Here is a 15,885-nt window from a genome sequence, read left to right as displayed (position 1 = left end):
ATCAGCCGCTGCCATGAACTCATCTCTGGGCAGCAACCTGTCTGAGCTGGACCGGCTGCTGCTGGAGCTCAACGCCGTGCAGCAGAGCACCCCGGCCTTTCCCACAGAAGGTGCTCTTACAGTTTCTCATATTTCTCCGAAGGGGTGGACATGTCACGTTTTAAATTTAGCATTTCTGTTTTTGTGGTTGGGTGATCTTGTTTCCTGTTCTTTTGTTTTGTCTGTTCTCTTGTTCTGTTTGACTTTACAGACAAAGTAGCTTCGTATATCCTTAAAAGATTAAGCTTTTTTTTTTTTTTTAAGTAGTAGCTCCACCACTGCCTGCAAGCAGCACCAACCGCCACATCCAGGAGAATGGTGTCTCCGCTCCAGGTAAAGTCCCTCCACCCTTTCCGGAGAAGCCGAAGCGCGTTGTGGCAACTCGAGAAATAGAGGATGCACGGCCGAGTGTGGAGAGCCTTCTAGATGAGCTGGAAAGTTCTGTGCCCACACCCATGTAAGAGGGAAGACAAACAGGCAATAACTTGTCACAGTTAAAAAATATATATGTCAATTGGTTGATTTTTTTTATTTTACTGTTTTAGTCCCACAACCATGGTGGTCTCAGATGAGCCGAATCACGGACAAGCGGAGAGCCTGTCTCAGCAACAAGCCAGAATGTCTGCGTCCTCTGCCACACGAGAGTTAGATGAACTCATGGCTTCCCTGTCTGACTTCAAAGTCCAAAGCAATGTGAGTGTGGTTCAAGGCGGGCACACTGGCTGTTGAGATTTTGACACTTAATGACATTATTAATTGTACAAGTCAAATGGGTCATACTGATTTCTTTGTGTCTTTTTTTGCTGACTTCACGCATAACGTTTTCTAATGTTATACGACTTCCTTTATCAGCAGTAAACGTTCACCCATATAAGATAACCATGCCTCTGCTCAGCTTTGCTAAATCTTGCACCTTATTAGAACTGTCCATTGCTAAAGGGTTCATACCCCACTTTTTTACATTTTGTTATGATGACACTGTTCAATGTATCATCCATAAATGGATAAAGCTTGCCACAATCCCAAGTCTACAAAGACATGGCTGTCCATCAAACATGACAGGCCATTAGAGACTTAGAAATTAATTAGAGACAATAAAGACTTGAGACTGGGCAGATGTTCACTTTTCACCAGGACAATGAATAAATGTACAACCAGAGCTACACTGGACATTTGTTTGTAATGTGACAAAATGTTAAATAGTTCAATGACACTTTATTTTCGGTTGCAAGTATGTGACTTTGTATGTCTGAGTTCATCTGTAAAAGCAGGTCCAGTAAATTAAAACGGCATTAAATATATTTTATTAATTAAGATTTATGTTTAGATTCATTTTGTAATTTTATAAATGCCTTCTGTATGACATTCTTTACCGTTCATTTCTTTCAACTCATTCTCTATTGTTTTGGCCTTGTTTTTCTTCTCTGTCACTGTCTGTTGTTTTTGTTGGTTCATCACCTTCATTCCATCACTGTTCCCGACTCAGTCCAGCTCTCAGTTGTCGGTCAATCAGGATTCTGGTGATCCTTTTTTGGGTGCTGGATCACCTGTTGTTCCAGCTGTAGCAGACCTATCTGTAACACCTCAGGATACTCCTCTACCTTTGGGCTCCACTTCCCCTTCTTCGACACTTCTTTCAGTGGAACTTCACATAGATGAGGAGGGTTACTCAGTTCCTACATCTTTATGTGGTCCAACTGTAGTAACTACATCTTCTAAGAACCTTCAGTACTCCCGGATCCAACAGAAAGATCAAGGTGGAACTGTCACATCTGAGGTCTCACATTTGGAGAGCTTTAATGTCTCCAGTGCTTTGACGCCTCCAACCCAAAGGGAAGTTAGCAGTCCTGCACATACTTTATTAACAAAGGTTTCTGCATGTAAAGATACTGCTGCAAGAAGCTCCAGTCCAGCCGTCGTACCCAAGAGTCCAGTTACTCAATCTAAAATTCCCAGTCCCAGTAAAGCAAAAAGTCCCAGTCCTGCTGACATAAAATCTAAAAGCCAAGTATTTACAAAGGGTCTAAGTCCAGTTATGGTGCCCACTCTCCTGGAAGCTGTTCCCAGGCCATCTAGTCCAATAACTGTTCCTAGGTTTTCAAGTCCGGTTCCAAAAAGTGCAAGTCCATTGTCAGTCCCTGCTCTCTCTAGCCCACTGTCTGTCCCGAGGAGTGCTAGTCCTGACACAGTTGGACGAAGTTCTAGTCCTGTGACTATTCCATTTCGTTGTAGTCCTGTTCCAAAGACTGCAAGTCCTCTGACTCTTCCTCATAACTCCACTTCTCTACCCAAGAGCTTTGGTGCTGAAGCAATTCAAAGAAATTCCTCCCCGGTAACGCTTCCAAGTCTTTCAAGTCCAGTAACAGTTCCAAAGAGTGACAATTGGGTTCCTAAGGGTAGTCCTCAAGTCTTTAGAAAAACATTCACTACATCACACACCAGTAGCCCCAGAGCTTCTCCAGTTTCTCTTGCTAGTGTGCCAATAAACACCCAAAATTCCCCAGAAAATACAGGAGATGTCTTGGATTTGACATGGCCATGCCAGGAACCTTTACTGGATGACGCCTTTGATAAAATCCTCGCTCCCGATTCTAATCAGCTGACTGAGAACCAGCCTCCTGCATGTGTAGTTCCTGGTGATGAAGAAAAATCCTGGGAGGAAGAAGTTGGAATTTACCCTGAATTTAGCAGAGAAGGGACCCTGACGCCCATGACTGAGTCGAGTTGGATGGATGAGTGCTTCACCCCCTCCTCCTGCCCCGGGACGCCAGATGCAGCGCTGGACCTGCCAGTACAGCAGCCCTCTACTGTCGATCGACTGTCTGCGTCTGGTCAAGTAGGCATCTGAGCTCTCCCAAAATAAGCTGCTGGCATGAAAATGCTGAGGATTTTAGAGCTCATGTGGCATTTCTTTAACTTTGCTTCATATCCAAAACATTCCTATCCCAATGACAAAAGCTTATTTTGGGTGAGCAGTTTGTTCAGGCCTTAAAGGAGTTGTGAAATGGTACAAACATGTTGAGAGATTCCTCCTTCTCTGTGGTGTGATGCATGTGGTGTCTTATAGCAGTCACAGAATGGCTCGAGGGAGAAGATTTTTTTGCAGAGAATGTTTATGACTGATGTTGAAAGCTTTGCTGAAAGATTGTCGACGCACGTCTGCACTTGCTTTTCTTTGACGTTAGTCTGTAGTGGTGCTTTTCAAGCACGCTGATGGTTCTGATAGACATAGATGCTGAGAGACGCTAGTAATGCACATGGATTTCTGAGTGTTTGGAGTTTTGCTTCTTGTTGTTTGGCCTTTCCTTGGCATCTGTACAAATTTGGAAAATTTAAATGTCGTCACTTATTCAAGCATTAATCACAAGGATGACATAACAATTATAACAATCATTAACAGATGTTTTTAGCCGATGCTGTTGCTCTTTTCATGCAAAATACATCAAATATGAAATGCAATTACTAAGAAGTACTTAGATAATGCAACTTTTAGCTGAGAATCTGCACACTGAAACTATTACCAACTATGGAAAACAAATAGTGAAGAAAAAGGGGAATTAAAAGGTGTTCAAGATTACACAATACAAATTTTCTTCTCACTACCAACCAGTGACTCAATACTTTAAAATATTTGCCTTGAAACAACTTAGGCAGCAAGTTCAGCCTCTAAAATCATAAACCTGGATATTCAGGAATTAATGGAAGACTTGAGCCTGTTTGTGCTCCTGATAAGAGAGATACTTACCTCCACAAATTATAGTGTGTGGTCACAGGACACTGACTGACTCTCTTTGTTGCTTGGCAGCCTGATGGTTTCCATGCTGATTGCATAGTGGTTGGGCATCTAATCGTCATCCTTTTGTTTTTCAGAAGAATTGTATTTTATTTAGTCTGCGTGGTTTCTGTTTTATTGCCTTGCTTAATTAATTATTGCCATTTTTTTCCCAGGCAAAGGCCAGCGGCCCATTAAACATGGCTTTGCGACTTTTGTGTCAGAAACTGCCAGTTGAGAATGATTGCTCTAGAGATTGTAGATCCTTACTCAAAGTATGAGATTTTTAATAGGCTGCCAACATTTCCGAATTCGGCATCAATCTCGGAGGTTGAAAGGATAAAACAGAGCACCTTAGCTGTAGCACGTTCAGTCTCCTGGTATGTGCTGAAGTCATCTCCAGGTCAATTTGCCCATTCGCCAATACAGTGTAACATTCCCAAAGCAGGTATGAATTGACTTTTTTGGCAAAGTCAGTTAAGAAACAACCAAAACTACAGAAGTAGGAAACGCTAAAGAAGCAAAAACTGCTTTATATTATATTATAGAAACTATTAGCGAGATTAGCACAGCTAGCGCTGCGTAAACAGCTAGCACCATAAGTATTTCATAAGACTCTTAACTCTGAGATTTAAAAGAAAGCTACCAGCATTTTCAAATCTACCATGTTAACAACTTGAAAGGATAAAACAGGGCAACTTTGCAGTAGCACATTCAGCCTTCCTTTCTGCTGAAAGTCTCATTCTATCTTGCTTTCTCTCAGCCTCGATGAAGTGCAGACATGTCTTGAAATATTGTAAAAATGACAGCACGACATATCGTGACTATATCCTCATAGCAATATCAGTGTGTGCAATATTCATGTCGCAAAGTACTCTGGAGTGCAGTGATAGTGATAAATAGTTATTAAAAGTTATGAACCTGCATTTTTATGTTATTGTAATATTTACTAAGTTGGACAGAGTCTTACAGCGGCAGATACTCACACCAGATGCGAACGAGATTGCCCAAAATGCTATAGGTCACAGAGTGTAGGAAGCAAAGATGGGAAAGAGAGAAAAAATAGGCATATATTACTGATATTGTCATTGCAATATTTACCAGTATTATCACCATCGCAAGATTTTCTAATATCCTGTAGCTCTGAAATACAGTTTTCCTTTTTGTATGTCTCTGTGCCCCCAACTCCATTTTTGAACACCTCACTTACAAATACAATTGCTCATTTTGAGTATATCTTTCCTACCCCAACAACACACCAAACAAGTGTTGTTAGTGCGACCTGTTAGCTCTATTGAATAGTACGTTTACTGATGGGGAAAAAGATTTCAAAAGTTTCCAGCTGGCTGCTCACTGGCATCAGATTTCTCAGTGCATCTCTAACTTTAGTTGTCCAGCATGACTTAGATTCAATAGTGAAGGCTGTACTTAAATTTAAGGTTGCAGTGGTTTTGCTCACAAAAGTCATTTAACATTTAAATGGAAAGCTGTTTGGCAATCTGAAGTTAAGTCAAGTCAAGTTTATTTATATAGCACTTTTCAGCAACAAGGCACTCAAGGTGCTGTACATAAGGAAAAACATTACAATGATACAGAAAATCAAACAACAGAGGTAATTAAAAAAATAAAGAGAATAGAATGATAGATAAGAAAATGAAAGGAAAATTGGACTGAAAACTTAACTAATAATGTTAAGATAATACATTCAAAGGCCACTCTGAAAAAATAAGTTTTTAATCTTGATTTAAAACAACTTGTTGTTTTGTCGCTTTTACAGTTTTCGGGGAGTTTTTTCCAGATTAGAGGAGCATAAGAACTAAAAGCTGCTTCACCATGGTTGGTTCTGGTTCTGGGTATGCAGAGTAGATTTGAGCCAGAAGACCTGAGAGGTCTGGCTGGTTGATACACTGACAACAAGTCTGTAATGTATTTTGGTGCTAAGCCATTCAGTGATTTATAGACTAACAGAAGTATTTTAAAGTCTATTCTCTGAGCTACAGGGAGCCAGTTTAGGGACTTTAGAACCGGGGTGATGTGCTCCACTTTCTTAGTTCTAGTGAGGACGCGGGCAGCAGCGTTCTGGATCAACTGCAGCTGTCTGATCGACTTTTTAGGCAGACCTGTGAAGACACTGTTGCAGTAATCTATTCTACTAAAGAGGAACGCATGAATTAGTTTTTCAAGGTCCTGCTGAGACATTAGTCCTTTAATCCTGGAGATGTTCTTTAGGTGTTAGAATGCCGACCTTGTTACTGTCTTTATGTGGTTCAGGTCCATCACTACACCCAGGTTTCGAGCCTGACTGGTAGTTTCTAGCTGTATTAACTGAAGCTGTGTGCTAACTTTTAAACGCTCTTACTTTGGTCAGAAGCAAGTGCTCGAATGTCTGGCCTCTGTAATGAGATGTTCAGTACTGGTACTGTGAAGCTTGCGATGCAAAATGGGATTTACTAATACATGGCATGATCCCGGATTCCCACACCTCCTTATCGTCCACCCTTCAGCTCAAGTCGGTTATCCGCCGCACCAAAGAGACATCCAATGTGCATCCGATGTACAGGGAGGGATTGCTCAGACGTAAGATGGGACCAATCATTGTGAATAAAAGCAACTCCCAAGATCGGCTCATTGAGGAACTGCAGGGAAAGCTGGGGATTGGGCGAGTGGAGCGTAGGCGGAAACAACAGCCGGATGATTGGTTGACGGAAGGAGTCATCGTTATGTCCAACCCGCAAAGAACACGGGAGGAAGGGATCCAGCCACCTGTGGATAAGGTAGACAGACACCAAGGAACTGTATCTAGTAGGATAATGTAGGATTATGTTCTGTCAACTTGGACATTAAATTTTAGTTTTTTGGCCGTTTGAAGCTCTTTCTGTTCCTGTTTTTTCCATTCTATCTGCATTCCTGTCCTTTGTCTGTTGTCCTTCCCTTTTCCTTCTTTTCACCAGATCATCATCCCTCCCGAATCACCTGCCCCACAGAGAAAAGTCCTCCCTCCTCCGCTGTCTCCCCCAGCACCCAAAAAGCCCCCACCAGTCAACCAGACACCCCCACCACTACCTCCGCCACCTCCAACACCCCCTCCTCCACGAGAGCCCACCCCTCCACCCCCAAAGGAGCCCACACCTTCCCCCATCTTGCCCCCTCCATCACCTAGTCCTCCACCTAAGCCTGTCACACCACCCCCAGCCCCCAAGGTCTTTGTATCAGTTGGTTGTCAGACAGAGTACGACCCCGTCTTCCCACCAATGCAGGCATGGATTACCTCTCATACTCTCTCTCAATCTTCTTTACATTTAAGATTTGTTTTACTTGTTTACATATTTATTTGCTTATGGCTGCTCTGTAATTCGTAGGGCTCTGTTTTTTGGCCAGAGGTCAAACTTGGTCAGAAATCCAGCCGGTCCAGGTTACAAGGGGTTGTGACACTTTGAGTAGAGAGACTGAGCCCCTTTTCTAATTCTGACATCAGACGGCGCCAAGAGCCGTGTGTTTGGAGTCGAAGGGAGAATTTAAGAGCTTAGGAGAAAGCAGACTGTAACTCCCCAAAGTTCCCGTTGCACTAAGTGTCCTGCCGTGCTCGGGAATGGTAGGCTTGCAGTGCAGCCGAAACCTAATCTGGCACATGACAGCACAGTTACCACCACATTTATAGCAGGACTTAAGTCAACAGGTCCCATGAGTTTAGATACCGGCTTATTGAAGTTAAAGACCCATCATGTAGTCCACACTGCCTTTATTGAAGTTTTTTAGTGAGTACCTGTGGAATAATGCAAGTAGCTTTAAACATGCTTCTGAATCACAATGTTTTTTTTATTACGTCAGAGGTGAGGAGGTCATTTGTGTAAAAGAGAATTCATGGAGGAGAGGTGCTATTTTCTCTCTCAGGGGAATGTGGGAGTCTTGAAGATCCAATAACCACACCATCTGAGAAGGTCTGAGTTTGCTTACACTGCAGCAGCCAAATACACTCACATATGACGTTGATATCATGGAGTCATCCTAAAGGCCTGCACAGAAAACCTAGGCTTCATCCAAATATGTCTTGACATTTCAACTGCTATAAAAGAAGGGATATCACACTGTTCATAAGTGGAAAATGATCAGTTTCAAATCAATTCAGTTTATTATTAGTTCATAATGTCAAAATTCAACAGTATTTCTTCTGGATCTTCAAAAGGTCAGTGTCAAATAAAAAAAGAAAAACATGAAATAAGTGCATTAATACAAAGCTCCATTACTATCCTCTGCAGAACCTTTTGAAGTTATCACAAAAATTACAACAAGCAAACACCGACAAATATTATGATTATTTAGGTTTTCTTAGAAGTTGGATTTGGAAGAAATGATGTCACAGACTTAAGGGCAGACTCCACGCGCATGTCCACAGAATCAATTACGTGCAACTATGTTTTGCCCTTTAAGCGTGCGCTAGCTGCAAGTGGGAAAGTTTTGGGATTTGTTATGGTGCTAACTACTGTCAGCAATACAATCCCATAATGTGTCTCTTTTTTTTTTTTAAAGGAAAATGTTCACAAATGGAGGATGTGCAGTGTAGTGTATGCCTCTGGTTTAATGGGGTACACATTGTCAAAAGCGCTGATAAATAGTTTACAGTATACCTGCAATTTTAACTACTTTTATATGCACAGCAGCCATATTTGAGGCTGAACTCAGGGCTGTTCAGAGAGCTTAGACTTTTGCAGCTGGAATACCTGCTTTAACTTGTTGTTTTACAGACTGGGAACACAGAAAGTACAAATTAAACGAACCATAATACAGAAGTGGAAACCTTCTGATTCAATACAGATTATCCTGTTTCTCAGTTTTTCTTAAATGGATAATTAATTCAGATTTATGTTTGTGTTAGATCCAGTCACAAGGGAAGGGCTCAACAGGTGCACCGGCCAACAAGTTGGACAACATGTTGGGAAGCCTGCAGTCGGACCTCAACAGACTCGGAGTCCAGACCAACGCTAAGGGGGTCTGTGGTGCCTGCAAGAAACCAATTGCTGGACAGGTAATGATAGAGAATCTTCCAGATCACATTCAAGCTATTTCCTCCAACATAGCAGAAAAATGAAACTCCATAATGACCAGTTTACCAGCATTGCAGAAAAAGAAATTATTTCTATAAATAATTTGCCCCAGCAGCTGCACAGAGGGTAACATTTTGTAGTTGTCAAAATTGTTTGAAGATTTTTAGTCCTAATAGTTATTATTTTAATCTGGAATGTTTTAATTGGTATTCACGGTAAAGAGCTAAATGGCCTCAGTTAGTTTTCCTACATAGATCCATCTTTTGTAGGTCACATTTTTGACAAAATCCAAAACGCTGCTATGCTGATCTTAAAGCTTTTGAAAATGCAGATCCCAAAATTAATAGAGGTTATTTCATGGTGATACTATGCCCATTTGCCGAAATCTCGTAAGCTTTTAAGACTCCATCATGATGAAAAGAAGTTTGCCCACCAGATTTATTTGGCATAATTAAAGGGTTGTTCGTGATGAAAGAGGTCATACAGATCACTTAACATCAAAGCCTTTTCAGTTAATTAATAATTTAAGTCATATTTAGTCGATAGATTTTGTTCAGTTGGATTAATGTTAAGACCCAGTAAGCTTGCATTCTCTACTTTATTAAATTGTTGCTTCACAAGTGCAAAAAACCTGTGAAGCAACTAGACCAGACATTTCTGCAGAAATCTCTCACTTGACCTACATTGCAATTTTTAAAGCAATTTTTGCTGTGGTTGTAAACTGTATATCTTGCCTGCAAGGTTTAATCAGCAACTCAAAAAAGTGCTACTTTGAATTTTAGCATGTGAATAGACATCTGCTACAGCTTGCAGTAATCTCAACGCTTCTTGCCGAGCTGCGCTGCAGGGTTTTCCTCTTGCCTAGAAAGCTCATCCCACTTTAATGCACCGTGTCTCCCCACACCAGGTGGTGACTGCCATGGGCAGAACATGGCACCCAGAGCACTTTGTGTGCACCCACTGCCAGGAAGAGATAGGCTCTAAAAACTTCTTTGAGCGTGATGGGCTGCCTTACTGCGAGAAAGACTACCACAACCTGTTCTCACCGCGCTGCCACTACTGTAACGGACCCATTCTGGACGTTAGTAATGCATACACCCAAGCATCCACACACACATCCACATACAATGAACAGTCATACTATATTATTTATTTATTCATAAGGTAATGGATTAAGACCTCAGTGGAAAAGCCAGTAAGTAATGGAAGGTGCATGTCCTTCTAGTAAGGCACAGTGTCCTGGAAACAGCTGAAATGAGGTTTTAGGGAGATGAATATTTTTGCAAGGTACTTGTGCATAATGCAGAGCTTTTTCAGATGGAAACAAGTAATTAAATTCTCAACAATGAATGAGCAGGTCACTACTTTTTCCACTGACTTAACCAGCTCTGATTCTCACAGACAAACTCATATGTGTGTCACTGCATGTTCCTCTCTTGTCTCACTTGTCAGCACTCAGTCTTATCTTCATGGTGACACACTACCTTTGACACACACACACACACACACGCACACACACACACACACACAGAGTGCCAGAGGCATTTGCAGGAAACCAGTCGGTGGATGGGGGACTTTAGACTGCAGGAAGGCCGACATGAGTCAGTGCCAAGGCTTCCTAACTGATCCTCACCCACTGATTGACTTCCGCATTTGAAGCATCGCTTGCTTACTCTGAACACCACTGAGATTTTTCACTTGAGTAAAAATAAAAATATGTCTAATATGTCTGTACTATTAATGATTTAGAATGACATTGGTCAGAAATTGTACACAATGCTGTCTTGCTCCTCCTGGTGGCCACGTTGTAAATCACTTAGATCTCTGATGAAGAACTTTGCAACACACTGGTGTGTAGTTAGTAATCGTCTCTCTAATGCAGACTTTTTCCATTTAAGAATGTTTGAACGCAAATGCTTCTTGTATTGAAATTTAAAGTGGTCTTTGAGCTGTAGCTGCTTAGATATGCAGTCAAGACTGAAAAACACGTAGCCAGTCTTACTTTGTGAACTTTTTCTGCCCTCTCCTGGCCTCAATGATAGTTTCTCCTATCATTACATACAAGCTGCTCTTACATTTAACTTTCCTTGTAAAGATAAATCACTTTTCCTCCTGTTTAAATTTTCAAATTTGAGATTGAGAGGAATTGACCATTTGCTGCTCTGATTTTGCAGAAAGTAGTGACAGCTTTGGACAAGACCTGGCATCCAGAGCACTTCTTCTGTGCTCAGTGTGGATCCTTTTTTGGGCCAGAAGGTAGGAGCCACACTCATTATTATTATTAAGGATGGTATTGGAGATTTCAATCTGTTTTTGTCTTTGCTGCTGTTTAGGTTTCCATGTTAAGGATGGAAAGGCGTTCTGCAGAAAGGACTACTTTGACATGTTTGCTCCTAAATGTGGCGGCTGTACCCGGGCCATTCTGGAGAACTACATCTCTGCCCTGAACTCACTCTGGCACCCTGAATGCTTCGTGTGCAGGGTGAGCCACTGGCTGCATCCCAAACTATTTAGATTTAAGGACCCCTTTCATAAACGTCACGTTTTAACCCATTAAACGTGTTCAAAAGACATTTGTATTTCTCAGATAAACAGTGTCTTTTCGATGAATTGTGACGTTATAACCACAAACCTGTGTTATTGAGATTTTATGTGACAGAACAACACAAAGTAATGCTCAACTGTGCAGGGAAAGGGAATTGATTTAGCATTTTGCCACAAGCCAAGTGTCATATTTCCTTTGTCTCTATGAAACACTGGATGTATTTGGAAAAAAGGTGCTTCAGTCAGATGAGACCAAAATTAAACTGTAATGACGACCTGCAAAATGTCGTAAAAATGTTATTTGTGCCAGAACTGCATATCAGCCAAAGATTCCTAGATTTACAAAGTAAATATGACTGAATTTGAGCTATTTTGCAAAGGATTATGGGTAAAAGGTTAATTCTCTATATGTTCAAAGCTTGCTGAGATAACCCCTAAAAGACTTGCAGCTGTAACTCCAGCTAAAGGTGGTTCTACAAAGTACTGTTTCAGGGAGGGGTGATACAAAAAGAACGCTTTAACGTTTGCTTTTATCTCCACGTCAGATCTTTACCACAGAAAATCCAAATAAACTAAATTAAAGTTTGCGGTTGTAACTTGAGAAGAATTTGTTTTAGGGTTATAAATACTTTTGCCAGGAACTACATTAAGAGCAAAGTTGATATCAGTGCCATGCAGATGCATTTCTGCTTCGAGTCTGCTTCATAGGGTCAGATAAGGGTTACCCATTCATTGGGGTTTTTATAAGGCAGATCTACCCAAAGACATTTTAAAACCTTGATACAAAAAAAACCAGTACATTTTTAACAAGCACAGATATTTCTTTAAGTAACAATGAACTTCCAGAGGAGTTTGCATATAAATCCTACATTCCAGACTCAGTTTTCCGCTTTGTTTTCCAGGAGTGCTTCACCCCGTTCATAAACGGCAGCTTCTTCGACCACGACGGCCAGCCGTACTGCGAGTCCCATTACCACGAGCGCCGCGGCTCCCTGTGCTCCGGCTGCCAGAAACCCATCACCGGCCGCTGCATCACAGCCATGGGCAAGAAGTTTCACCCGGAGCATTTTGTGTGCGCTTTCTGCCTCAAGCAGCTAAACAAGGGCACCTTCAAAGAGCAGAACGACAAGCCGTACTGCCACGGCTGCTTCGTGAAACTCTTCAGTTAGACTATGTCTGCTGTATGTGCAATGAGTGTGAGTAAGAATGCACAAGGGGATTAAGGTGCACCTATGTGTCTATGTGCGTCGCTCAGAGTTTTTAAACACATAATGAGGGTAGAAATGTTTCTATCAGGTATGACACTGAAAGGGATTTGCCACCTTTTACACTTTTACTAAAGGCCTGTCAATGGAGCCCACAGAGATTTTTATTTGGATTTTTGTTCCTGAGTGTGCCAGGAACAAGAAAGAAAATGTTGCTTTCTTCTTGTTTGTGTGTAAATGAATAGTTTTGATTTGTAAAGTATTTTCCCCATTTAGCAGAGCAAGACCTTGCATCACATGATGGTTGGCCTGTGCTGACTGTTTTTGCAGATCTGAGACAGCTGCTTGATTGCATGGACCACTGAGAGTAAATATAAACAGTTTTAAAGTACTATGAGTGTTTTGATGAGCAGTGTTTGGACACTGAGTAGTTATAAAAGATGTATTTTTCTAATTCTGGAAACTTCTGAGGTGCCATTTTGGAATACCTGAACCACTTTTTGATATGTAAATGTATACAGACACATGTCCTATTTGCTTCAACATAGACCTGTTTGATCACTTCAACTTCAAATATCCCGTTCAGACCAGCTTTAAATGTATTTTATATGTTAGTGTCAATTAGTTCTTATTTTTCTACAGATTTCTTATAAAAACATGTATTTTTTTTTCATTTTCAGCACACATTTCACTTCCAGTTTTAGTAGAGATGCACTGATCTGGATTTTCCTGGCTTCATTTTGGGTTAGATTCAAAATGACTACTACTATCAAAGAACCTGTAGAATTTTTTTTTTTATTTTATTTGTTATGGCCCTCAAGAAATAAATCAGAATTGACAGATCAGACTTCAAAGGTAACCTAAAATCAGTATCGCCCTGAAAAATCCCGATCGGTGCATCTCTCCCTAACCATTATCTATTTTAAAAAAAACAAAAGAGCACTGAAAAACATTTTGATGGTTCTGCATTTATGGGTGGAAAATGGTGGAAGTTTTTAGTTTAATGCATTTAATGAATAGGACATAAAACAATATTTTTCTATGTTTGACCTGCTGATCATGGAACCAACCATCCGATCTTTGGATGATCAATCGGCGCATCTATTTTAGCTCACTTACTTCTAGAAAAATGTATTGAGTGAAACTTTGTTTTAACTTGACTACAGCACCACGAGTGTTGTGCAATCTACATTCACAATGATCATATAGTTTTTCCATCTACTTATAGAAAAATAAAATCAGTTCAGTTTAAACACGGATGTGTAATATTTAGATTTGATTTAAACCACAGATGCATTTCATGAGGAAAAACTGAAATGGATTGAAAATTGACATTTCACTGCTGTTATTTGCAGTTAATAAACTAAAAAACTATATTTTTGAAAATTTCAGCATTTTACAGCCTATGTGCATTTATCACTGTTTTTCATGCATCTATAAAACTAGTTAAATATTGTGCGTTTTGATTCGAAGCATGCCAATATTTTTTATTTGGAGTTTTATAAGCACCGGCTGCTAGTTGCTGTTACAATCATCTACATTTCTACACCTATAATATGCTGAGCCTCATCTGTTTTGATCAAAATGTGTGTTTTGGAGCAATTAAAGGCTCACTCTGGTATGCAAAGAGCTGGCTCTGTTAGCATGTAGCCTACTGTAACGACAGTCGGTCTCATTCCTTCAACACAGACACATGTACCAGCGCAGAGGAAACACAGCCTGCTGTCTCTGTGTTACGAATTGTCCTCCTGAGGTATCGGTGCAAAGGTCACTGATGGAAGATGGATGCTGGTCTTTACTGGTCAGGAATCAGGATAAGACTCTAAACCAGTGTTAGAACTTTATGGGAAAAAAAATAATAATTACATTACGACGCTTTTCGTCTTTATTTCACTCACCGCCTGCTTTTGCCTGAAATCAATCGTTAGATTTTTAGGGGTCAGGATGACTACGCCATTGCCTTCAGTTTTATATTGTGCAGAAAATTCATACACAAACTCCAATGTGCCAATTGTGTCAATGCAATAACCTTTCAGACACTGTGGAGCTCTCAAGCGTTTCCTGTGATTTTATTGTACTTTTTTTTTTTTTCCCGAGCTGAAGTCTGGGGGTCGTGCTGCGTTTTAGCTGAACTATACACTGTAGCAGACGAGCCATGGAAAAACTTGCTGTTGTTTAGCGTTCACATGTAGCTCGTTGCGATGCGATGGATGTAGCAGGCGACGATGCGGGTGTTGGAGAACAAGACTCGGGTTTGCTCGTGTTTATTTATCTCATGCTAAATTGCCTTACATTTTCTGCTTCTGTTGGAGAACTTGTATGAGGAAAACAAAGCTTTTTACTTGTAACGCAACTATGTGAATTTTGCTTTGTAAATGGAGTTACAGTCATTTAGCGTTTGGCTATTCTAATTTTCTCATGAGCTATTCATATGTGTGGGTGAGAGGCAAGTCTTTGTGGGTCCTGATAACTAATTGGTGAACCTCTGCAAATAAAAGAGAAAAATACAAATTTCTGGCTTTGTTTCATTACATTTTTAATTTTCATCACTGTTTGTATGCGTTGACAATATGTTGGTGGCATATACCATCATTTCATTTAAATGAGTTTATTCACGTTTACACTTTGGTTTTGGTCCAACATCTAGTACAATATGTAGATTTAATATACTTTGTTAATTTGCTTTTCATACATGAAAAAGTACCAAACTAGTTATTTTTTGTCTTTCTGTCCTTGTGATACTTCAAAAAAATGTTCTGCTTGTTTTAAAAATGTTAATTTTTTGCCATTTATCCTGATTTAAATTAATGAACAATTAAACAAAGAGCAAAAATCAAAGATAGAAGGATATGTTTATTAATCATTATTTTTACAGTTGCTTTAACACAAGTAGGAGCACTAACCGAGATATAAACTGGCACAAATCCCCTCTCACGGACAGCTAAAACGTCTCGTATTTCTTTACCTTCTAATGGACAAGGAGCTAAACAGGATTCAGCTCTAGATGTCTGAGCAGAGAGATGATCAGGTTCATTTTTTATAATGGTTCGTAACACTTCAAAGCAAACAGATTTCATTATCTTTACTGTAGTAGTTTATTAAAAGCAACAGAAACCACAACGTCACCCTGGAGAGATGAAGAGCTGTATGCAACATGTTTTCTGTACAATCACCCTTATTGTCCTGTGCTCCTTTCTATTTAGCCTCTGACCGTGTCAGGGTTTGACCTGCAGTTTAGGAACCACTAAGTAGGACAAGGCATCAAAGGTTGGAACATCACAGA

At 40.4% G+C, this 15,885-nt stretch overlaps 1 protein-coding gene across 3 annotated transcripts; it reads left to right on the top strand.

Annotated features, from left to right (window-relative positions):
• The first annotated feature begins 13 nt into the window (after positions 1-13).
• On the top strand, positions 14-15,113 carry LOC124856467 (paxillin-like). 3 transcript variants are annotated; one of them, XM_047346886.1, is made up of 11 exons: positions 14-110; positions 307-496; positions 585-732; positions 1,526-2,830; positions 6,316-6,585; positions 6,763-7,068; positions 8,685-8,834; positions 9,761-9,934; positions 11,028-11,109; positions 11,187-11,335; positions 12,300-15,113. In XM_047346886.1, the coding sequence occupies exons 1-11, from the start codon at positions 14-16 to the stop codon at positions 12,564-12,566; spliced, it is 3,138 nt and encodes a 1,045-aa protein (XP_047202842.1). In that variant the 3' UTR covers positions 12,567-15,113. The 3 variants fall into 3 exon arrangements, with proteins under 3 accessions (XP_047202842.1, XP_047202841.1, XP_047202843.1); XM_047346885.1 differs by having other exon boundaries at positions 1,526-2,875; XM_047346887.1 differs by lacking the exons at positions 1,526-2,830; positions 6,316-6,585; positions 6,763-7,068.
• The last annotated feature ends 772 nt before the right edge of the window (positions 15,114-15,885 follow it).

This window comes from Girardinichthys multiradiatus, chromosome 20 (genome assembly GCF_021462225.1).
Source record: "Girardinichthys multiradiatus isolate DD_20200921_A chromosome 20, DD_fGirMul_XY1, whole genome shotgun sequence".
Lineage (NCBI taxonomy): Eukaryota > Metazoa > Chordata > Actinopteri > Cyprinodontiformes > Goodeidae > Girardinichthys > Girardinichthys multiradiatus.
Note: the sequence above shows the minus strand (reverse complement) of the source record. Positions and strands in the feature narration are given on the sequence as shown.